General features: G+C 40.2%; 1 protein-coding gene across 1 annotated transcript in view; it reads right to left on the minus strand.

The window, feature by feature from the left end:
• Positions 1-17504, minus strand: part of RGS5 (regulator of G protein signaling 5) — a 47360-nt gene extending 29856 nt beyond the window's left edge. Inside the window, exon 1 of the mRNA XM_041721775.1 lies at positions 17353-17504. Coding sequence (XP_041577709.1) covers positions 17353-17396 — 44 coding nt within the window. The 5' untranslated portion in view covers positions 17397-17504. The remainder of the gene's footprint in view (positions 1-17352) is intronic.
• Between the last annotated feature and the right edge of the window lie 8692 nt (positions 17505-26196).

Here is a 26196-nt window from a genome sequence, read left to right on the forward strand (position 1 = left end):
TGTAAAAATTAGCACAGTACCTGAACATAAATGGCATGCAATATACAGTGATGGTCATCATCATCACCACCACCACCACCACCATCACCACCGTCATCACCACCATCATCACCACCATCTCCACATCATCTCCATAATTACCATCACCATCATGATCACCACCACCAACACCATCCTCATGACCACCACCATCTCCATCATCACCATCATTATCATCATCATCATCATCACCATCATCACCACAGTCTTCATTACATACTTAAAAAACTTCATCTTATACCACCTACTATTACAGTTTATAGCAGTTTCCTTTAACTTTGGGGATATTGGCATTTGATTGCATTAAGCTCATTTTCTCTGGGTAGAATAAATGAACTCAATGCTGTGAAAGGTGAAATGAAGTGGAGTTACTTATGTCCAGGGATTTTAAAATGAAGCCAGGAGGCCATTAAAGAATTGGGCCTTATGCATGTTCTCATAGTATGAAATCATGAACCTTCAACTGGGCCAAACTGCAAATATTGCGAGGGCTCAGCCTGAACACCTGCAACTTGCTCTAGTAAAAGCTTTTGCTTAGTGATAGCCTTAGCAACCAATTATGTTCAGCTAAGATTTGCTTCCCACCACCAACACCAATAGAAATTCTTTGTAAACAACATATATAAGCATTCCCTTTTGTCTTTAAAAACCCCTGACTTTTGTTCACAGAGGGGAGGAGGTGGGGTGGAAACAATGCATTTGAGGTGCTACCTGGATCTGTATTCTTTGCATTGCAATTCTGAGACCCTCAAAATGCTTTTGTTGTATTTTAGCTTTGCCCCTTTGCTTGGTTGACATTGCCTTCAACATTACTTTCTTGGTGAAATGACAACGATACCAAAGTGAGAGAATGAGGAAATGTCAGAAGCAATTCCTCGTGACCCTACCCTGGGGAAGACAGGAGGAAAGCTAGGTGGGAAAAGCCAGGATGGTCTCAGCAGTGACCAAAAACAAAAGTGAGGGCCTGGTTCACCTATAGGTGGTGTGGAAAGGTCTATCTTTGCGGCACCCTCTTTACTCCCAATTGATCAAAAACAGACTCGACGTGGGTAGGTGAGTAAAGCCCAGTCCTATTTGATGATGCATTTTCTTCCTCAGTCATCTGGGGAAGAAACCCTCTGTCTCTCCAGATCCCTGGTATATCCAAGTGTAGAGGACCATGTGAGGTCACTGGACTTTCATTTCAATCACACAGTTCCTGCGTCTAGGTGCAAGCTTTCCATCTGGTCAAGAGGTCATGATGTGGGAAACGAAGGCAGGAGAAAAATTATTAAATTTCCTTACTACCTGCAGCCCCTTGGCAAGTCCTTGAAACAGGCAAGGGGACACTTCTCTAAGAACTCAGCTGCCTTGATATTAATACTTTGTTAAGGGCAAAAGGCAACCTTAAGTCTGACCCCCAAGACCCTGTAAGCCTACTTCAACATATAAAAATTCCTTTGGAAACTTCCTTCTCTAAACCCACCAAAATACATGTTGGCAATCATACCCCAAGCATATGACCCACGGGTATATATCTGAAGAGCACCATAACTGAGTTTTTACTAAACAGTAATACATGACCTTTTCCTAACAATAGCTAGAACCCCAACATCCTGGAAACCTTGCTCCAAAATTCCTGAGAGACTTACTGTGCTCCCTAACTCCCTCCCAACTTGAAAGTATATAAGGGCCACTCCTCATGACCCGAGGGCAGCCCTTTCTGCCCACAGATCCTGTCTCTGTGCTCCAATAAAACCACCTTTCTGCATTAAAGACTTCTCAAGAATTTCTTGGCCATTGGCTTTGAACCCTAATGCCTTTCCTACATCAGTCACTCCTCCTCACAGCAAATAGGTAGAAAGCCTGTGATTGGCAGCAATTCTTAAAGATAATAATAGGTTTATGTAAACAACAGTTTACATACAGTATTAGTTTATCGAGGCATTAATTCATGTAATCCGGGATCCCTGGGTGGTGCAGCAGTTTAGCGCCTGCCTTTGGTCCAGGGCGCGATCCTGGAGACCCGGGATCGAATCCCACGTCCGGCTCCCGGTGCATGGAGCCTGCTTCTCCCTCTGCCTGTGTCTCTGCCTCTCTCTCTCTCTCTCTCTGTGTGACTATCATAAATAAATAAAAATTTTTTAAAAAAATTCATGTAATCCTCTCGATAGAGTTTTGCCTCTGACTTTCAAGAATCTATATTCCCCGAATTGCTGTTCTGAGACAATGCTTGAGATAACTAGGCCATTGTGCTTTCTAACCTCTGAGGGAGCTGTGTGGAGAAGCCAAAAGCAGATGTTAACAGAAGGTAATATTCCATTTCTGGCCTTCGTTTTCCAAGACCCTAACTCATTGGGAAGATAGGCTGACCTGTTCCCAAAGAGGAAGACTGCTTTTAATGAATGGTAAAAGAAGAAGCAGAAAAGTAGAGAGGGACAAGAGAGCATTCCTGAGACAAGGTCAGAGGTCAGAGGACTATGGTTCAGTGTTCTACAACTCTTCAAACCAGCACCCTCATCCACTCCACATACTCCTTTGCAGGACTCCAGGGAGGTGGTAGGAGCACAGAGGGGGAAAGATAGAAGGTGCCCATGAGACCTGACCTTTAGCACCAGAGCTCCTGGCTTCACCCAAAATGATATCCAGACCCAAGCAAAGGTCTAAGGAGTGGCCTCAAGGCATTGTGAAGCTTCAAATGAGAAATATAAATAATGATCATCCATTTTAAATTATTCAAAACCAGACACTTGTAAGTGTGGAAAAGCGTGCCCCACACAAACACAAGATTGCTTAAATTAAAACAGTAAGTGTTCAGGAGAACTCAGTAACCATATGGTGATGAAACCATGGGAATAGTGAACTATACATGGCAAAGTTTCCATCGCTGAAAAAAAAGTCATCAAGAAAAGACAAGCAACCAGCTGTTTTGGATAATGTAAGTCATGTATAACCAACCACCTAGATCTATTCAGATGATCTCATGTGACACTTTCCAGATCTCAACTCCATTATTACAGCGACATATAACATGTTCAATTGTGTTCAATCTCTTCCCTGCACTTGGCAAAGAAAATGTCCACCTCCCAACTGTGGCAAAATCCTGTCCCAGGTTATATAACTGGAAGAGTTTGTAAAGCAACGAGGCTGTTCCTAGAGGGACAATAAAGTGGAGTATTGGGCTTTTACCCATAAAATCAAATACCAAAACTAAAGGACAAGAGATGGAATAGTATGGTGGGTAAGGGCATGGATGTTGGAGCCAAACCATCCAGATTTATCTTATGACTTTTGGCAAGTTTTTAAACCTTACCTTTCCTCAGTTTTCTTATGTATAAAATGGAGGCATTAATGGCACCTACCTCATAAGGTTCTTATGCTGATAAAAGGAGTTACTACATATGAAGGACTTCTATTAATGCCTGACATATTTACCATGCCTCCATACTCAGCAGTGATGATGATGATGATGATGATGATGATGATGATGATGATGATTTACTAAAAATCTTGTGCTAATGAAGGAAAATGTCTCTTATTCCTTCTGGTCTCCCCATTATCTCTCAAGCACATGGTCACCCTCTCTTGGTGTCTGTTTGGCAATTTAAAGCTGTTCTAATACTCTAGGCCTTGAATAGATCTTGCTCCGTTTCTGAAACCTGCATAACTACTACAGCCTAGACTGCTCTCTCTCTTCTCCAGTATAAAATCACCAAGTAAAGTCATGTTCAAGGGACCTTAGAGGGTTTTTAATTTGCCATCTCCTTATTTTAAAAGTGGAAAAACTGAGGTTTATAGAAATTAAAATTATAGAAATCGTTTTTACAAGATCTCACAAGATCTTATTTTAAGATTTCTAAGAAGTTACAGTGCAAGGGGTAGAACACATTTTTTTCTGCAAAGTTGTGGACAGCATATTTTCAAGAAATAATGCTAGTCCTTCATGAGTGTACATCTAGGAGATCCTGATGTATGCACTTCCAAATGAGATAGCAATATTCTTGGGGGCTAATAGCATATCTTACTTCCTTGGTCTCCCATAGCATCTTGAAATTAAGTACATTAAAGCTGCCATAAGTCCTAAGATCACAGGTCCACACTGCTTGGGCTTATATTCCAACTCTTACCAGCTGGCTGACTTTGGGTAAGTAACTTAGATTCTGAGCCTCTAGTTTCTGTGCCATATATATGTTATGAGGCTAAATAAATCAATGCATTGAAATGTTTAGAATGGTACTTAGAGCATAGTAAATAATCTATAAAGGTTATATATTCTTATTATTGTTTAATTATATTTGCCCCACTATTTCTAGCAAATGTCTTGGACATGGGTGTTTACTACTAAATGTTTATTGGATGAATGGAATGGAATGGAATGGAATGGAACGGAACAGAACGGAACGGAATGGAATAGAATGGAATGAAACAGAACGGAATGGAATGGAGTACGTTCAACAAGGATCTGGCTGACTAACATGCAAGATAAGCCCCTTTCAGAAGGCCTCCACCTTGGAATAATGCAACTAATTCTGAAGGCATAGAAAAAAATACAGTGCTGGAGAACATCCCTATGGGGTGTCACAAAAAGCCAATCTGGAGATGTCTATTGCTGCCTGGAGTGGCTCAGAGCTACACTGTAATATTACCCCCTTTGTGCCGCTATTAAAAAAAATGGGGAGGAAAAAAAGAGTATTGTTTTTCCCAAGCGTTGGCTACTCCCTACCCAAGGATTCCTGTGGAAATGGAGATATTTCCCATGCTTTCATGGCCTGTCTCCGACACATTCATCACTCAGAGTAGGTTAGTGGGGGTAATGAAAGAGGCCATGGGGGGACAAGACAGGATAGAAACAGATTATTTCCCTCTGACCTTCAATTCCCTGTTTTATTCAAAATATTGTTGGCAAGATTTCTGGACTTTTGATAGTTCAGCTTGGAAGGCAGATAATAAATAGTGGGAACATCGTCCTCAAGTTGAGGAAGACAGAAATTTATGGTTTATTTTGAGTTCCCAAAGTGGAGGGGTCAGAGTCATTCCCACGAGAGCTTCTCTGAACACTGGTGTGACCCATAGCCTTTGAACATCTCCATGTTATTCTGCTTTAAATTATGAAGAGGGACTTCGCAGACTGGAGGTTTCTAGTTCTACATGGCCCCTACCTTACTTAACTTGTTTCATATATTACAAAAGAAGGACATAAAGTGGATAATAAAGAGTGTTGAAGATGGCAGAAAGGAAAGAGCATCAAAATAAAATTCACTGGGACCTTACTCAACAGTAACATGTGCTACATCACTTAATAAAACCATGGTTCCCAGAATTTAATGTGTCCTCTCACTGTGAATTCATGTAACAGATCCAAATTCATTACCTCGAATAATCACAAACAGTTGGTTAACATTTATCTTTGCCAAATTATTAAAAGGTTTTGCCGGGCAAAATAATGACATAAGTGTGCGGAAGAAGAGAACTATTTCTTGTCTGAAGCATGGAATTTGATTTCATACCACTTCATCTCTCCCTCTGCCAAAATATGGTAACAACCCCTTATTATTCTCAAGATTTCTATTTTCAAGAACTATCTAGTTCTTGATTCACACACTCATTTCCATTCACTTATCCGACACAAATGCAATAGACTTAAAGACCCCCATCTTTCAGGCACCGTGCTAGAGCATAGGGGAGAGTTTTACAAAATAAGAAGAGATGGTTCCTTACCTCAAGTAGCTTTCATTTTACAAAGAAGATACATCTACATAATTTTATTGAAATGCAGCTGTGATATGGTGGACTAAGCCTTAGATTTGAAACCAGCTCCTTGGAACTCATGCACATCAAGTGTACTGTCTGACCTTGGGCCCGACATTTAAATTATCTGTGCTGTGGGGGCACCTGGATGGCTCAGTCAGAAAAGCATCCCACTCTTGATTTCAGCTCAAGTCATGATCTCAGTGTCCTGGGATAGAGCCTTGGTGTCGGGCTCCACACTCAGCACGGAGTCTGTTTAGGATTCCCTCTTTCCCTCTCCGTCTGCCCCTCACTTGTGCTCTCTCTCTCTCCCTATCTCTCTCTAAAATAAATAAATGAAATCTTTAAATAATTATCTGTGCTTTTTCATTGGTAAAACAATGATGCTGATGATATCTACCTTGCAGGGTTAGAGTAAGAATTAAACCAGGTGCTTTCAAATATCCAACCAAAGCTGAATCTGAGGGAAGTAGGGGAAGAAGAGGTATGAGCTAGAAGAAAGATGAAAAAGTTCTGTGAGGGTGAAGAAGATAGAGGGCTAGCTTCTCCCCAAGGGAGAAACAGAGAAAGTCTCCCTGAAGGGTTGAAGTTTGGGGATGTATGATCTGGCTGGACCCTGTCCTGATCTGGGAGGACGGGGAATCAGTGTGCATCCCCACACAGGTGCTCGCTTCCTGTGTTTCTTCCGTCTTCCCCTGGATCCTTCCCAAAGTTTGATATAGAAATCCACATCTACCTAAGACATTTTCTAAAAATTCCAAAGAAGTTTTCAAAGTTCGGGAGTGTGTTGCTGGGTCATAAACCTGGACACTTGTCTCATAAGCATTCCCTCACATTCATCCCCAGGGGCAAGGCCGTCTGCATTGTGGCACTCCCACATCGGGACCTGAAGAATGGGGATGCCCTACCCTGTGTGGTTACTGGGATAGGATGGTAGTTGCTAAGTTAGAGAACTGGGCTCGGGATAGAAACAATGTCCAGGAACCATGCAGATGGTCACCCAGTTGCCACCAGAAAGATGCAAAGCAGGAGTCTCTGAGCTGAGGGCCCTCTCCTAGACTGAAGGCACAAAGGATCTTAGACAAATGCATGTGTAATTTCATGTCTTGCAAATGCAAGTCATAGCTGATAGGAGACCATCAGATATAAAACACAAAGGAGAAAGGGCCCGAGGAAGCAGGCCCTGAGAGGTGCTAGGGATACGCCACAGAACACAGACGGGAAGAACAAAGTCTTCTAAATGGTATAAAGGATCTAGTTAAATCCTTGAGATATGGCCTGCTCTGGCGAAATGTTCACTCAAGATGGCAGAGGAACAATCTACAAGGCATTGAAACAGGCACACGAAGAAGGGGAGTTGGGAGGGGTTCTTGTCTCATTTAATTTTGGATGCTATGCAGTTCCCTGTTCTGGCCCCATTCTGAGACGTGGCTGCAAAGTTTCCCCAATTGAAAATGACTAAGAAAAATCATACACTAAGAAAAATCGCACATGTCCAGGTAATGAAATAGTTTACTCAACACACCTAGTGCATAACCTTATTTAGTGCATGTAACGATCCTATGAGGGAAGTATAAATATTACCCCCATCTTGCAGGTGAGAAAACTGAGTTACCAAGAAGTGTGTGGATTTGCCCCAAATCATCTTTTTTTTTAAGTTTTTTTTTTTTTATATTTTATTTATTTATTCATGAGAGACAGAGAGAGAGAGAGAGAGGCAGAGACACAGGCAGAGGGAGAAGCAAGCTCCATGCAGGGAGCCCGATGCAGGACTCAATCCCAGAACTCCAGGATCACACCCTGGATCAAAGGCAGGTGCTAAACTGCTGAACCACCCAGGGACCCCCCCTGCCCCAAATCTTCTGATAAATGACAGTGGTAGGAGTCAAACTCAATCTCATTTCAGTCCCTGGGCTCTTACTTACTGTAATAAGCCTGTCTCATGCTGTTCAGTTATTCTAACTGGAAGCTCTATGCATCTGGTAAGCAGAAATGGGGGACATTTTTTTTTCTTAGAGACTACAGTTTATTTGGTAGCCCAAACCTTCTGAAATATAGTGTCTATGAAAGAATAAGTATTTTACAAGTGAAGACACACAAAATTCATAAATTAAAGTCCATCAGACAAAATAAAATAAAGGTGAAAGCTCAGTCTGCAGACCTTGATTTAGCTTCAACTTTCACCAGGTAGGAGATCTTGGACAAGTCACCAAACTAGGTCTGGGCCTATTTTCTTATCTATGAAAGAAGGCATTTGTCTGTGACCCTAATACTATTCACAGACTATGATTCTGAGTTGGTGGTATGAGAGAGGAGAGAAAAAAAAATTCATACCCCCTCTCAAGAAGCAGAATCCATCAATTCCAGGCATTTGACTTTACTGCGTGCATCTGGGTGACCAAGGTTGTGCAAGGAACTCATTTCTAGACTATCATGATCAACAGTTGTCTTAGCTATTCTTGCCCTTTTCTTGTTCGGAAGCCAGGGTCCATTTAATAAAATGTTCCATGAGTGGACAATGAAAGTCCCATATTCCTCCCCTTGCTGCAGTCCAGACTCTGCCACTCCTCTTGGCTTAATTACTGACCTTGGGGCTCTGTGTGGATCAGGAAGGGAGACAAAATTTAAGCTATTCTTACTGAATCCGGAAGATAAAAGTTAGAGGGCAGTTAAAAAAATAAAAAATAAAAAATAAAAAATAAACTAAAGGCTTTTGATACCTCAGCTGAGAATTTTGGAAAAAAAAAAAAAAAGCAACTTACAGAGGGGGTTTCCCCTAATGTTGCCAACTCACAGAGAAAGTGTAAATGCTACCCCATGAGCACGGGAGACATATTTGTCCAAGAAGGAAAAAAATCCCTGTCGATCTACATTCATCTCTGTGAACAGCTTTGCTTTCAGTTTGCCTTCACGGATATCTGATTTCAGCAATTGATCTTTTGTCCTGCCAAGTTATAAAAATATCAGGGGTGTCCATGTTCAAGTGACACAGGTGTTTTTAGATTTGGGGGATTCAGAAACAGAGTCTAAGATTCTGGAAGCTTATCATTCAGAAGGCACCAGCACCAGACCTCAGACAGTGGGCTTCTCTGAGAGAGTCTTTAGTGTGACCTGCTCTGTTGACCTTGTCCCAAAGAGCACACGTCATTTGGTCCATGGTCTGGAACTCAGGTATCTCTTGTAAGCTATAACCTAAAATACGCTGCCAAACACAACAAACGACTCTGTCAATGGAACGTCTTGACTCCTTCAAAGCTTCCTGAATCCCCACAGACAAGTGCCTCATCCAGAAAGAGATGTTCTACAAGAAAAAGTCAAAAAGTAGTAGCTTGACCCAAAACAGCTCCACATGCTTCACTACCTTACAGAGTAGACCACTTCACGTTCTTCAAGTGTCTTACCTCACACTGTATGCCCTTCTCTGATGTTGATAGGATAGTTCTAACATCTTTCTGGAATGTAGAGTTGTGAGGATCTGAGTGAGAGTCTGTTCAGAAGAGCTAGGTATTGCTGGACAAGTGCCTGGGGAAGCAGTCAGATAGCAGAAAGAAGAACATGTAGAACAGAGACGAGTGACCTTAGCCTTGTTTACTACTCATGGAGCCCTTGTGATGATCAGCTACCTACTGCCCAAAGCATTCAAAGACTGTCTGGTTGAGTCCTTTCAACCCTACCAAATTTCCCTTTTAAAGGAGAAACAATGTCAAGCCAAGTTATTTTATCTTGACATGGCAACTAAATGGAATGCTCTACAAAGAAATGCCCTGTATGAACTTTCCAGGAACGTGCTGGTCAGAGAGAATAAAACCAGTCATATGTGTATTACCTGTGTTAATGACACATGCATCTTATGATTAGATTGGCTGCATCTTCAGATTTTCCAGGAAAGATCCAATTTCTTTTTTGTTATTTTAATATTTTATTTTATTTGTTCATGAGAGACACAGAGAGAGGGAGAAGCAGGCTCCATGCAGGGAGCCCAACGTGGGACTCCATCCCGGGTCTCCAGGATCACGCCCTGGGCTGAAGGTGGCGCTAAACCGCTGGTGGGGGGGGCGGGGTGCCCCAAGATCCAATTTCTAATGCCAGGGGTAAAGGCAAGCTCTATGGGTGGAAATTGCAGTCACTGTGTACTACATGCCTGGCATGGATTCATGTAGTCCAAAGCAGTCCCCACATCATTTCAAGAATTGCTGGGACTCCAGGATCTATGCAGCTGGTAGATGAAGACTGTTTAAATATAAAAAAGGCCTAGAAATCCTGATTCAACTTTCTCATTCCAGCCTCAGAGATGGAAACTCTTTTGCTGTTAATGCAAAGTGAGTCTACTGGGCAGCACTAGGAAGGGCATGGGTGGGCCACTCCCACTCTTTCCATTGACTGGAGAAAAACATGACCTGGTATGAGAGCAGTCAATGGAACCACACCCCCAAGGCCAGGCATGTCTGTGTCCTTATATCGCATTTCCTTCCCTGCCCTCCAGGAGCTTATACTCTTGAGATTAACTGTCAACAAAGTACACAAATCATAGACTGTTAGAATCCATGATCTTTGAACCTAAATTATCCTCGAATTTTACAAGAAACTGAAACCATCTTTTCCTTTCCTGGAATTCACCAAAATAAAAGAGTCACATTCCACTGCACATAAATATATATTTTTCACAAACTCAAAGTTTATTCTGAATGTGTCACAAGTATTTTCAAGAAATATGGGGTTCTTAATTTAGTCCTTTGAGATCCAAAGTGGCTGGAAGAAAATTGCACATTTTTAAGTGATTGCTGCTTTCAAGCTACATCCAGAAGTTAGCTACCTGGCCTTCCTGTGGGATTGGGATGAGATGTAAAATTAGAATAAAAGTACAATCTTTCCTCAAAATATATAATGTCCAAATTAAGGACAATAAAGCATTGAAGCTGGAAGGAGGGTAGAGGATCACATAGTTGACTCATCACCATTACAAGTATGGTGATGAGACTGGGAGAGGCCCTGACTCAGGGCTCATCCTGCTGCTGCTTAGCAGAGGCCAAGGTTACAGCTCAGGACACCTGTATTCCCCACCCACTACCCTTTCCATGTGTTATATAACCTTTTACACTTGCATCTAAATATTCTGTGATCTACGGGGGCACCAGGATGGCTCAGTAGGTTAAGCATCTGACTCTTGATTTCAGCTCAAGTCATGATCGCAGGGTGGTAAGATTAAGCCCTGTATCGACTTCCTAAGATTCTCTCTCTCCCTCTGCCCTTCCCTGCTCCTATCCTCCCCACCCCCCTCATGCGTGCACGCATGCCTGGGGGGGGGGGGGTAAATAAATAAATAAATAAAAATTCTGTGTTCTACGAATAATTGCAAGAAAAAGAAATAAAAAACAGGAAGCCTATTGACTAAAGAGAGATTTAAAGGTCCCTCAAGCAATCCTGGGGTTTATGTGTTATCTGCTCCTTGGGGGAGATTTGGGGATATCCTTCAGTCCTGGTTGGAAGGGAGACTGGCTGCATGTGAGCTAGTTCAGCAGTAAGTTAGGGAAGGGGACTAGTTCCCACACCAAAAGAAGTAAGAACAGAAAAAGGATCTGCACCCCAAGAGACTTCCAGCTCCTGGCAAGGTGTGTTGTAAGCAGTTGGAGACTAAGATAATGTGATTTGATGTAGAGAAGTCAGGCAGGCTCTGTGAGAGGCTTTTTGCACTCAGTGAAGGGACAGGAAGAGGGGGAGAAAGGGCACTGGAGACAAACCTCTCAGGTCAGTGTTGTTTATGAACAGTGCTCCCTGCCTCACCACACCTGCTCTGTCGAATGGCTTCTAATAAGATTGCTAATGTCTCCCCACTAGATAAAAGCACTGGCCTCTCAGTTTCAAGGTGTCCTTAAGTGCATTTGTAAGAAGTACTTCTACATAATCAATGGTAGATCAATGGCTGGTGCTTATCTATCTAATAATAATAAAAATCAGTAATAACAATTAAAAAAAAAGTGTGACCTTTGTTTGATCCTGGTTCAAACAATCCAGCTGCAAGAAAGTCATTGAGGATATTTGGATGCTTACAGAATATTTTCTAATATTAAAGAATTGTTCAATTTTAAGTATGATCATGGCTTTTGATGGCTTTTAATGTTTTGTGAGAAGTTGCTATATTTTTAAAGGAGATATCCACTGAGGAATTATGGATGAAATGGTAAAAATTCTGTACTATCCGACACACTCATCTTTATTATTTAAAAAGATGAAGTTATGATGAGGAAAGATGGAAATAAATAAGCTCTATCAAAGGCCTTGGCACATAATTGATGTTTAAATGATTTCCTGACTACCCGCAAAGAGGGAAAGAAGGATGGAAGGAAATTAATTCTTTGATAGGGGTTATAGCATTTCTCCCCAATAAGAAAAATATCCTCATTTACAGATGAGGAAATGAAGCTTAGAGAGGTTTAGTGACTTCTCCAGTTGGCACAACTAGGAAGTAATAGAAGTAGAGTTACGAGCACCATGTTCTTTCCGCTGCACCTCCTTGCTGATGTTAAGGCAGAGGGTAGACTGTGAACTTGCCTCCTTCCTTACTCTGGGCTTTCTTCAATATTCCTAAAATGTATAATCTTAGGAGTTACCTCCTCAGGCCATCAAAAACAGGCGTTCACTGCCTTATCCTCTGGATGACTCAGCTTTGGAAATACAGTGCAGGCTCAGTGTTATCTGAGAACTGATTGGGACTTTAGAGGAAGAAAGAGATAGGAACCTGCTATCTTCTGGTCTCCAGCCAGAGCCTGGTTCCTGTTACTAAGGATTGATCCTGTCTGAACTAATTAAAGTTCAGTTCCTTTGCTTTCTGGCCAGGAGGACAGACAAAAGCCATGACCATGAAGCATTAACCCCATCCCTAGATATCAGCTGTCCCATAACAGTGGAGAGTCTTTAGAAAGAAAGAAGGAAAAATTAGATAACCTTTCAAGGATCATCCCAAACTTCAGGTTCTGGGACCCAAATGTGTTTTGAATTGAGATCTGGTGTTTCAACTTAGCCCAGACTGAATGAAAGACTAGGAAGAGGCGCCCCTTTAGAATCGGGGATGTGATCCATCGGGAAAGCTCAGGCAGCAGCTGCAGGAGACAGAGCCAGGGTGATAGGCTCAGAAGCTTCCCCAAGCAGCCCCAGGCCTACCCTCACCAGAGACAGAAAGACCTGCCTCTTTTCCTAAGGAAGTTGCAGGAATGCTGCAGGCTCCTCTCCACCTTCCTCCCTCTCCTAACCCTTCCCCGCCCCCCAGCTCCTCTTTATTTTATCGTGGTCTCTAACACCACTGCTACTCTACTGTTCTTCCCATCCCTTTCTTTGCAAGCAGATGAAGCACCAGGCCAAACTGGGAGCAGCCCTGTCTCCACTTATAAATGTATTTGTGCATTCTCTTGACAAAATATTTATTGAGTGCTTACCATGTACCTGCTTGTCTGATTGTTTAGTAAATAAACTCCTTAGGCAAAGGGGAAGGGGTGAATATCTTTCCCCTGAACAAATCTCTTCGATCGATCTTCACAGACAGGAGTGGAAGGGAATTCGACAAATTCCAAGGCAACAGTACACAGGATGTGCTGCATGGGAGGTTAACTGATTAGAAATTCAAATTCCCTTCTTGCTTGCCTCAGAGAGATAATACAGGGATAGTACAAAGTCCAAAGATGCCCTAACAGCAGCCAAGCTCCTTGGGCCCTCTCTCTTCCTTGACTCTGCCCAGGCAGACCAGAGATTTGGCCTTGAGATGCCTTCTTTCTCTTGACTCTTCTCAGCTAGACCTGACCAACCCTTTCTTCCCAAGGCTTCATTCATGAGTCTGGGTTAAGTATCATTTCTTATAACTTCTTGCAAAGTTTCCCTGACCCAAAAGCTCTCTGAGCTCCCCACCACCTCCTCCCAGTCTTGTACTTCTTTGCACTCCATCATTTATTCCTTCATAGAGGATCTCAACACCATAGACTCATTTCTTATTATTTGTCTCCCTAACTGGACTGCAGTTTCCTTGAGAGCAGGGTCTGTGTCATTCATCCTCATGCTTAAGGCAAGTATGGAGTTTGAAAAGCAATCCAGAGAAATAATCAATATTGTGTCAGCAATAAAAACCAAAACAAAAGTGACTCACCACATCTCATCTTTATTAAACAGTTCCTTTACTTTCTTAACATTATAAAGTTTCACTGAAATACTGGGTGATTATATCTCAAGACTTTCTACGAGCTACAGCAAGCTTCAGATTCATACTTATTCCCAGAAAGCATGATCCTAAAGTCAACTAGAGGCACTCTCACTATCTCTGTAGGCTTCTTTGATGGTGTTTTATCTACTCTGACTGAGCTATGACTTGTTCAAGTTCATTGGCAAATTATCCTCCATAGTTGGCCCAAGGATGTGTTCATATCCTTGAAAATGCAGTATTTATTTAATCCTCAGACCCAGGAGACTTAGCCTACTCAGCAAGGTGCTTCCATGTGGCTTACTGCCCTTAAAGAATTAGTTGATTAGTGGCCTTGCTTATTAGGCGACTTTCTACTCTAAATTTCCCACACTTAGACCCATCTATAAATCAGGAGAGGAGAAAAAAAATGGAATCTATTCAGTAAAAATAATAATAAACTTAAAGAACCAGAAAGTCACTTTCCTCATTAACATTCTACAGGTCCTGAAATTCCCAACATTGTCACAAACTTGAGATGACCAGAAGCTCCCGTGTGAACTGTGGATTGAAAACATTTCACCACCAGCAGCCTTTATAATCATAAACAGAAGTCAGAGCTACGGCAGATGCTGACAGAGGTATAAGGTTTGTGAGACTTTATAAATATCCCAGGGAAAACTCTGTCAGAAGCTAAGTTTTCATTACTTCCCTACTCTCCTTTTCAGGTTAGTAGAGACTGAACTTGGTGACAGGACTGGTCAGTACTGAAGGAGAACAATCTTAATAATCACGCTGGCTTCCTTATATTATGCTAACAACTTTTTTGGAAATCATCACAAAAACACTTTAATTTTAGAGTATTTTTGTCGTTTTCCAAAGAGCAGTGTTTACTTTAAAACTTAAACTCTTTCAGAGAAATTCAAGAGACTCTAGAAATAAAATGGATTTTCAAAAGAAGCCTAAAACCCAAGTTGAAAATCATGGGTGAAAAAATAAGAACTTGAACTGACTCAACTTTTTTTTTTTTTTTTAATTGACTCAACTTTTTCATTTTTCCACCAACTGTCATATTGCTACCCACACGGCACTGGTTTCAATATACCACAAGGCAGAAGTTTGGGGTGGTCGCCATTTGTTGCTCATATATTTGGATTACTGGTCTCTCTAAATATATAAAAATATGTGAGGTCAACTTTGGGTTTTAATAAGCAATAGTCTTAAAGATCTAAAGAAAGAAAAATAGTTTCTATGAATATATCATAGATGACTCTGGCATAATGCTTCCCTACACATTAAACAAGGAATACTTTCTAGGATTAAATCTCCTGGAACATGGAGTAAATCTTACTTTCTTGTAAATCAGAATTAGAATCTCTGAGTAGGTGCTTCTGCCGCTGCCATGATTTCAGCACAGCGTTAGGTTCTGGATGATTTTTCATTAATTGACTCTTTTCTGCTCCCAAACTTTTAGAGAGAAATTAATTAGGATAAATTTCCCTTTAATTGCATCTCTGGTTGGCCACAGACATAAATTGTGGTTTAAAAATATTTAAACTATGTCAGCATGGAAAAAGATGTTAGAGGACAGTAACTCCAACTCTAACTGGTTAAATGAGAATATAGAATCCTGGGGGAGTGAAAGAACTTGCTCATGGGTGCAAATTTAGATAATGACAAAACTGAGTCTGCTTTTCACTCTTTTGCAAGTCCTCTTTCCACTGTGATCAATCACATGTTAATCTGGTTTCTGTAAACTGAATTTTATTCCTATGCAACCAGAAGGTGCAATGTAACTCTTCAGTAGGGCGTTCCATTATAACCAGATTCATTTTGTAAGGATCTATGTTGTCCTGATTTATTTTATAGGAGTCTTCAAACATCTTATCTAAGCATTCAGGCCCATCCACGTTCCTCTTGCAGCGTGGAGAGAAGTGGAAAGGGCGGTGGGGGGGCTTCTGAGGACGAGGGAAATGAAACAAACAGAAGAGCCGGGATGGTGGTTTTGGATGCATTCATTCATCCAAATTCATCCTATGCTTCAGGATACTCTCAGATTTTTCCATGAATGTGTGCTAACAGTTTGACAGTTCCACAATTCCATTTCTCCAAAACACCCCTGTCAGGCAGCATTGTCATTGGAAATAGGATTCTATTTGCAATGGAAATAGAATGTGAAAAAAATGAATAGGAAACAGAAATTGCAAGAGTCTACCACACGCCAGTAAATTAAAAGGTTTAGGCAATCTAGGAAAAAATGCTTGCTCCTTGGCCACCCTAAAATATCCCACATGAACATTAGTTATATCATGGAGCATAAGATTTTACTGTGCACTCAACAACACAAAAAGTGATTCAATATTAATATTCATGTTCACATGTCAGATATAAAGCAGTAATAGGAGTCAGACCTGAGCTTGTAAGAGATGAGACAAATCATAAATAACCCATTGAACAAAATTGTCTTAGGCAAACACTGCTGGTGCCTTTATGGATAGAGTTGGGTTGCAAGAAATTCATCTTCATTACTTTTAAACACTGAAAACTCGACCCAAATGTAATCAAATCTATTCTTAAGAAATAAGAGGAGGATAAACATCTTTACTACTTCCCGTGTCAAGTAGTGTTGTTGGGTTGTCAGCCTAGATGCTTAGGATTCCCTCCAGAATTCAGGCCAGTTTAAGGATTACCAGAGAATCTCAATGGTGTTTTCCTATTTATCTAAAAAAAGAATCCTAGCTAATAAATAACTTCTGTGTTCCACTGTCTTTCTTCCCTCAAGCAATCCAGATACTTCCATCTAATGGGATCAAGATACAAAGAACAATGAGAAATCCCCTCCTCCTCGTCACAAACCTGCTCCCCTCTCTCAGTCCACACACATCAATTAACAAAGGTTAACATTTAGACAGTTTTAATATGTGCCAGACAGTGTGCTGAGTGTTTAATATGCAGTAGTTCATTCAGTCCTAATAACCAGTCTGTGAGGTAGATGCTCTTGGCATTTCCGTTTCACAGAGAAGGAAATCAAAATACAGAAAGAGTAAATAAATTGCCCAAGCCCACAAAAGAGTCAGTAGGAGTCACGGTTCAAAGGCAGGCAGGGCAGTGTGATGTTGGAATCCATTCTCCTAACCATGCACTTTTGACTCTGAGCAAGCACCTATACAATAGGCATCTCCTTGGAGGAAATGAAGCTCTGGATATGAAATGGTGCATAAGCTACCCCATGGTGGATCTGTGTCCTACAGCTCAGGCCACACAAGCCTCTGTACCATTGACAGAGAGGAGGCAAGCCCCAGTCTACAATCCTACACCTGTTGCAGCACAAACAACAACGGCTTTCTGTTGCCCCTGGATATCCTCCCCCTGAGCAGAGATTTTGCGTATCTCCATCTCTTAAACCCAAATAATTTGGTTCTCACCTTTCCAGGCATGAATGGGGCAAAGCTGCAAGTCCTTTGCACATTTTGGCAAGTGGCTTAGCTCCTCAGTTTTGAGCACAAATTCTGAACGGCAGAGCGAGACTTTGAAAACTTCACAACTGTCTGAGTCTGCCTCTCCCTCTGAGGAATATATAGAGGCTCTCTGCCAGCCCTCTGTCGCTCCTGGACCAATCCAGACCTTAGAGGAAATCGCTGGCTGGGGAGCAGCAGCAACTGTAGGAGCTGGAGGCTGGGATCCTGTCTCTGCAGCTCTAGGCTTCCCACTGCTCTAGTGAGGACACTATTCTGCTGAGGCAGGTCAGAGCCCTCAAACCCAGCACAGGCCATTCATGTTTTAATGGGTAAGTGTGAGCCAGCCACAGAGCAGCCCTGGGCTACCCCAGATCCATCACAATCCTAGCCTGTTAGGACTGCAAGAGCCCCAGGGATCAGTTAGCCTAACTGTGCCACAGTGGAGGAGGGGAGATTTGGAAAAGCTGAGATGTGGACTGAGTATCTACTTGTGCCAGGCTGCCAGGCAGTTAGCTGGGTGCTAGGAATTTAAAGAAAGGCACTGCCTGCTCTCAAGACCCCAGAACATCCTATCAATATGATGTAAGTGAGCAATGGAGGCAGGCCCAAGATGTGTGAGCTTTCAAGGGCCACCAGGGAAGATCTGGGGGGAGGAAATAAGCCCTGAACTTAGTGATATAAGAGACAAAATATGCTACACCATTCTATCTACTAGATATTGCTCCCAAGTTTCCCTAATTCTATAATTGGCCTTCTGATTATTCTTTACTTTGATAACAACATCAGGTAATTCCTTGGACCCTGCCCCCACCTCCCTTGGTCAGTCTTGCCTGGCCTTTGCCTGACCTTTGCCTGTCTCCAATCACTCCAGGATTATTCCCATCCAAAAGCTACCTTATTTGTGTTTCATCCTATCAGGACCCAAGAGCTTGATAAATTAATATGTAAATACAGATGCCTGAAGGGTAGGCATGAGTCTAAGCTAAAAATAAACAGCAATTACATCATCTGTAAGAAAAGCTCTAAATATAGAATTACAGATGGTTCTCATAATGTTCCCCATTGTCTAAAATTATTTGTTTTACACTGTTGGATAGGGCTCGTTACTGGCTTGTAAAGTCTGTGTACTGTATTATGATCTAATGTTTTAAATTAAATGAATAGGTTATAATAGACACATAAGCACATTGCATGAAGAAAGCTAAATACTTTTCTGAGATTTTTGCTTTAATTATCCATATGGGTGTGTGAACAACATCATTAAATAAACTATATTAACTATATTTCTTACTATAATTTATAATCAAAAAAGTTCGAAGACCACAGCTCTCTACCATATATTTTATTAACAAAGAAACCTGTCATAATCACCTCTGCAACCCCAGCACTTAACACAACATTAGCACATTGACATTTACAAATAATGCTTGAGCTAAATGCAACTGTCCAAGTTCTGCTGATTGCCGACTGCATAAACGCCAGCCGATCAACTAATCTGAGTGATGCAACACTTAATGTTCATAGAGATATGAACACTATTGTTGACCACTGAGTCTTAGACTGGAGATATAAAACTAGCAGAGGAGACTCCGTGGGGCAAGAGCCTAAATTACAGTTTGATATTTAAAGATCCTCAAGTAGAGAATAAAGTGAAAAAAAAAAAAATTAATGTAGAGCAAAGCAGGGTGATGTCTTGGCCAGGGCTGGAGGTCAAAGCATCAAAGCGGGTTTCTGACTGATTCAGAAGAGTTTGTGTGACGAATGGGTGGACTACTCAAGAATCAAAACTATCTCAATCATACTAAAAGGCAGACTAGAGCCCAACAGGCAAAGGATGTAAGATGCAATAGAAATAAAAATGAATCTGGCATCTATTTGTTTTCAAAACCTTCATAAGGTTGGAGTAGCAGAACCTACAGTGTAAGTTCCAAGCTGAGTCCAAGTCTGAAGGCAGGAGAAGACCCATGGTCCAGTGAAGATAAGCAGAAAGAGAATGAATTCTCCCTTCCGTAGCTTTTTGTCCTATTCGGGCTTTAAGTGGATTGGATGAGACCCACCCACTTTGGGGAGGCCAAGGGGTTGACTCTGTCTACTGGTTCGGTTCAAATGTTAATCTCATCCAAAACCACCCTCACAGACACACCCAGAATCATGTTTCGCCAAATACCTGGGCACCCTGTGGTCAGTCAAGTTGACACATAAAATTAACCAATACACTCACATAAAATAAATTTGAAGTTTTTTAAAAATGAATTGAACTAATCTTTTTTCCTTGCCTTCCCAAACATCCCTCAAAATGATAGAAAATGTATGAAAAATGTAGAAAGCTGTAACATAGAGGAAGGGAAGTAGGCCATCACATTCTGAGTGGTTTCAATCTCTTTACAAAAGATAGAAAGGGGTAGTTAGGAGCGGTCACTAAAAAAGCAGTGAATAGAATTCAGAAAACAAGCCAAAGAGGTATCCATCCGTTTTGCAGGATGCCACAGGGCTGCAGGCTCCAAGTGCTAGATACTACAGAGGCAGGAATTAGCAATGGAGCCGACAATAGTGGGGATAATTGAGCTTTTTGTCTGATAGAAAGGTCTCGTGCCTACCCCACAGAATTGCTGTGATTTATTTCGAATTCATTTTCTTATTTTTTAAAATATGTTATATGCTTATTTGAGAGACAGTGCAGAGTGAGAGCAAGAGCAAGGGACAGAGAGAGAGAGAAAAAGAGGAAGAGGGAGGAGGAGGGGGAAAGAGCATGAGCAGGAGGAGGGAGCAGCAGAGGGCAAGGGAGAAGCAGACTCCCCACTGAGCAGAGAGCCCAGAGTGGAGATCTATTCCAGGACCCCGGGATCATGACCTGAGCCAGAGGCAGAGGCTTAACATCTTAAACTGAGCCACCCAGGCAGCCCTCTAATTCATTTTCTTAACTAAATCATGTGTCTATTTAACTATCATTAACAACACATTTGTTGGGATGCCTTTCATAACCAATGATGGCACGTTGTGGGGTGAACCTCTGATCTGGGGACACCTAGGACCATGTGGTCAGTGGTGAATAGGCATCCATCCACTCACTGCTTAATCTCTCTTAATGCTGCCAAGTTCCACCCTAAGGCCAGCCAAGAGCACACAGGATAAATAAGGTAAAGTATTCACCTTACATGGTGCTGGATTTCTTTCTTTCTGATTCTTTAAAAAAATTATGTATTAGTTCAATTTATATTCTGCCTCCTGGAGTATACACTGCCAGCAAGTTGTTATATCTGCTTCCACACTTTTTTCCTTTAAATTAAGAGGCATTAGATAGAACTTAAAATCCTTTTAAATGCCCATTCCTATTTCCATTCTCCTCCCATCCTCAGTATACACAATCCCTATAGATTTTGGTATGTAGTTTTCTTCTTTTAAATTTTTCTTTTAAAAATCTATTCACTTACACTGGATTCATAAATACTATAATTTATGTACATTTCATTTATATATAAATATAATGTATTTATAATTATATTTATATGATTTATGTAAATAATATATGTATAATATATTTATAATATAAAATATAATATATAATATATATATAGTAACATAATCCCTACCTTGCTCTTTTATTCAGAATTACAAATTTTCTGTTTCTAGATTACACCAGGGCAGAACATTTTCCATGTGCCAGGGATTTTAAAATCACTTTCCACACATTCCCATATTTATTTCTCACAATGAAACCACGAGATAAGTGCTCTAATTAATGTCATGTTTAAAAAGATTTTATTTATTTATTCATTCGTTCATTCATTTATTCAGAGAGCATGGGGGGGGGCAGAGGGAGAGGGAGAGAGAATCTCAAACAGACTCTGCCAGGAGGCTGACTCGGAGCTCCATCTCACAACCCTGAGATCATGACCTGAGTTGAAACAAGAGTTAGACCCTTAACCAACTGAACTACCCAGGTGCCCCTAATGTCATTTTTTAAAGAAAGGAACACTGTGATCTTTTTAAGTGAAGATGAAGTTGTTGAGGCTTAAAAAGCATTAATACTAACACAGCAAGTGTGCAGCTTACACTCTACCTCCAGTTTATACCTTTTAATTGATGGTGATAATTTATCATGAGCATATATAATTGCATTTCTCTGTAGACTTTCTATTAAAGACTTAGATCATTTCCAATTTTTTGCTTCTGGCAAAAGGACTTCAAATAATATCCCTATGTGTGTCTCCTGGAGGAGTTGCTCCACAAATGTATCCTACAAAGTAGAATTGGTGAATATAAGACTACAAGATTAAAAAGTGGTCAGACCAATGTAGACTCCCAACAGAAATATATAGAAGCATCATTTCCCTCTCATTTCCTTCAATATACAACATATGCAAGGCTTTAATGTTTTGCCACTGCCAGGCAAAAGAATCATGCCATTTTAACATATACCTTTCTGATGACAAGTGGATTTGAGCTTCTGTAGTTTTTGTGTTGGGCCACACAGCAGTTGTTTTCTCCTGTAGTTGTCTATTCTCATTTTTAAAACAACTTACTCCTTTGCTGATTGGCTTTTCAATATTGATAGGCAAGAATTCTTTATATAAATAATGGAACTGAACATGGGGGAAGGGAAAAGAAAGAGAAGAGTAGAATTAGGTCATTGGTTGTTGGATGGGCATTGGGTTGGTGTTCAAGGATCTTCATAAAATCTGGGAAATAAGTCAATCGGAGAAGGACAAACATTATATGGTCTCATTCATTTGGGGAATATAAGTAATAGTGAAAGGGAATAGAGGGGAAGGGAGAAGAAATGGGTAGGAAATATCAGAAAGGGAGACAGAACATGGAAGACTCCTAACTCTGGGAAACGAACTAGGGGTGGTGGAAGGGGAGGAGGGCGGGGGGGGGGGGTGACGGGGTGGCAGGCACTGAGGGGGGCACTTGACGGGATGAGCACTGGGTGTTATTCTATATGTTGGCAAATTGAACAACAATAAAAAATAAATTTATTTATATATATATATATATATATATATATATATATATATATATATAAAGAAGTCACCCTGAATGAAGATTGCCCTCTATTAATAAAGGATTAGATGGGATGAGCACTGGGTGTTATGCTATATGTTGGCAAACTGAACTCCAATAAAAAGAAACTTTAAAGAAATTTTTTAAAAAATCTCGGAAACCAGAGAGGAACAGGTTAAATAAAGAAACAGGGAAATGAAAGCACCACCAACAGTATATGTACAAAGGTAACCATTGGTGCAAAAATACCTAAGTACCAAAATTTTTTTAAAATGATAGATGAAAGAGCAGAGAATACACATTTCGCAGAGAACAAAAACTAGAAAATGTTACAAAACACACGTCACTGTACAATATTACGACAGAGTTAAGACCAATGATGTAAGTTGTATCTGTGAATGGGAGTGGGTGTAAATCTCCTATTAAAAGGAAAGTTATCAGACGTGCAAGGTAACACCCAACTATGTTCTGTAGATAAAGACTTTCTAAAATAAAGTTATTTAGAAAAATTAAACACAAAGAAACGGACCAGGGCATAAGGGACATACAAAAACAAGAAAGTCCAAGAAGTAATTCTGATCTAACACAAGAAATTCAAGCCCAAAAGTGTTAAATATGACAAAGGAAAATATTTTTTAAGGCTTAAAAGCCATAATTCACAATGGAAATACTAATATTCTGAAATATTTTATGCTAAATAACACAGCAGCCATTCTTCCATTTGATAGAAATACCCGAATCGTCAGCGACTCTTAGAACAAGAAAAGGGGCAAAAAATAAATATAAGCAGAAGTCCACATCTGTTCTGTAGAAATGTAGTAAATAAAACTTGAAGAACTATTTGGGCCTGGGGTTTCTGTTGAAATTTGTTGTCTGTTAGCCAATTTTTGGTAAATAATCTTCATACACTTGGAAAACTGTATGTTGTGTTCTTTTTGTTGGGTATATACAAGGTTCTACACATCTTCATCTATTGTAATTATCCATTTTATTCAAACCTTCTCTATGCTTACTCATTATGTTTGTTTATCAGTTCCTGATGGAGATCTTTTAATACTTCTAAATTTAATGTGGATTTTTCTATTTCTTTAGTAACCAAGACAGTATTTGCTTTGTATATTATGAAACTGTATTCTTAAATGTCGACAAGGTCATGATCACTATACCTTTTTATTTAAAAAAAAATCTGTTTATAATATCTGTCATTGTCTCTTTCATTTAATTTTGCTCTAAAATCTATATTGTTTGATATTAACATTTCCACCTCACCATTTTTTGGTTAGTACTTGCCTATGTTCACCATTTCTTAGTCTTTATTACTTTTTAAAACATTAAATAGCATAGCTCTATATGTTTCAAACCTGATAATCTATGCCCTTAATAATTGGTGAATATAGTTTTTTTTCCATTTGCTGCAATCAATAATATATTTGGATGTGTTTTTATAACCCTATTTTGTGTTAACACTTTCCTTTTTTCCAACCTTATGTTTGAGACAGAGTTTATTCCTTTCTATCATGCTTTGCTCATTTGGTAGTTACATGTTTTATTATTTTAATGGCCATCCATAGATTTTTAATATATATATATATATATATTAAATATATAATTCTTTTATATATATATATATAGTAAATTAATTTTAACAGTCTAAACATTATGTAGTATCTCTCTCCTCTCACCAAATGAAAACCCTACCTTGCAGGATGCCTGGGTAGCTCAGTGGGTTAAGCGTCTGCCTTCTGCTCAGGTCATGATCCTAGGGTCCCAAGGTCAAGCCCCACATTGGGCTCCCTGTTCAGTGGGGAGCCTGCTTCTCCCTCTTCCTCTGCCTGCCATCCCCCCTGCTTGTGCTACCTTGCTCTCTCAAATGAATAAATAAAAAATCTTAAAAAAAAAAAAAAAAACCATTTAGCTTGAGTATAATAACTCCTTCTCTCCTGTAATTATATTATTTTCTAGATAAAGAAAAACAAAACATGAAATAGTAAGTTATTGGTTTTATTTTTCGCTAGTTCCTTACAATTACTAGAAGTTTATCTTCATGTTAAACTGATTTTCTTAACCTGTGTTGCTTTTTGGCTTATTGTCTCCCACTCTTTGTCAGTTCATTTTCCTTCTTGGTTTAGTAGTTTTTTTCAGCAAGAGTGGGAGCATACTTCACAAATTTTTGTGTTTATTTAAAAAAAAAAAAGTGAGCTGGCTGTAGAATTTAATTCTTTTGTGGAATTACTTCCTGCGGGAATTTTTAACGGAGTGTCATAGTTTCAAAGGCTATAGGTTGGACAGGTTTTTACTGTCTATGAGGCTATGCTGGATGCATTGGTTTGAAACCAGATCTTGTCTTGTGTTGGTGGAACATGGATGATGGGATGGGGAATGAAGAGTTTAAAACTAGGTCGTGCATATTGGAAAACTCACACTAGGATTCTTGGCCTGAGCTGGAAGGAAGTAGGAGTAAGTAAGGTATACTTTGTTTCAGGCTTTAACCCAGTTAATTCCTGAGAGACTCTCTTGAAGATCACAATTTCTGGAGAAGTTGTGCATGCAGTGCTCCATTTTAAGAAATTTGCTCATGAATGGGAGTTAAAAAAAGTTAAAGCAAGGAGTGAAGCCTATTCTTTTGAGAGGTTTGGAGGTGATTGGAAGAGGAGAAATGATGTATAACTTGAGCGCTAAGGGTAAGAATTATCTTTAAAAGGATGAATGAAATATGAGCCTGTCTACAGGGGGAATAAGGTAGATAGGCTGAGGTTTGGAAAGGAGTTAGGTCTGAGACAGAATGGAAGGAAAATGAGAGAATGATAATTCTAGGAAAATGTCTGGTGATAGGCAGAAGATGCGCAGGTGTCTTTGGTTGCCCTAATCTCCTCAGTTAAGGAGGTGAAGGCATAGACACTTTGAAAAGACTCATTCACTGTTTCCATTTGGTTCATGGAAGAATTGCAACTGGAAACCCCATGTTTTGCCAAATTATTACATATTTTGATGGACGGAATTCTCCGTTAGGGATGGCCTCACTGTATCTGAACACCACTCAACTGCCGAACAAGATGATTCCAATGGAAATTCCAGAAGTGTCTCATTACATATGTTAAATCAGAAGAAAAATGAAGTTGGATCCAGACTCCATGCTTTTTTGTCTCTAGAAGATACTAAAAACAAGGAGTCCTGCTCTGTCTTTAAAGGGCACAGACAGCCAACATAATTCTGTGGGAGCTGCTTTTCTGGTATAATTACCCTAATGCAGTATTTATCCTCAAGGTCAGTAGTGGCTGTTAAAACGACTGTCCTTTCCCTGGAGAACAGCATCCTCCCCTGACAAATAATTTCTGTTGGAAGAACATTCTGTAAGTCCATGTTCTCACTACAAATATTATCCAACTTAGCCCTGGAGGACATTTTAAAAAACAAAGGGCTTTCTTGAACATTCTGAGCCAAAATATCTTGGACTTAATTCCCTTTCCATGAAACAAGAAGGATCTTTTGGATGAAGGATATGTCTTCCAGTCTTTCATCTCCATCTTCCTTGCAAGTGTTGTTTTGTTTTAGTTTCTGCTCCCGCATCTGAATAAGGGATTTCAGTGGATGACCTCCAAGCTCTCTTCCATTCCTAGCATTCTGGGGCTCTGAATCTGGGAGTCTACAGCCATTTGTGCCTTAGTTCCACAGCACTAGGTCAGCACCTTGGGGCTAAATAATGAACATATCTTGTCTTTGGCTTCCCCAAAGCACGTAGGATGGACTGCTTGTGTCAGTAAATATCTATGATTGAAAATAAAAAATGAGTTAATTAAATAAATAGCA

This window comes from Vulpes lagopus, chromosome 11 (genome assembly GCF_018345385.1).
Source record: "Vulpes lagopus strain Blue_001 chromosome 11, ASM1834538v1, whole genome shotgun sequence".
NCBI classification, from domain to species: domain Eukaryota; kingdom Metazoa; phylum Chordata; class Mammalia; order Carnivora; family Canidae; genus Vulpes; species Vulpes lagopus.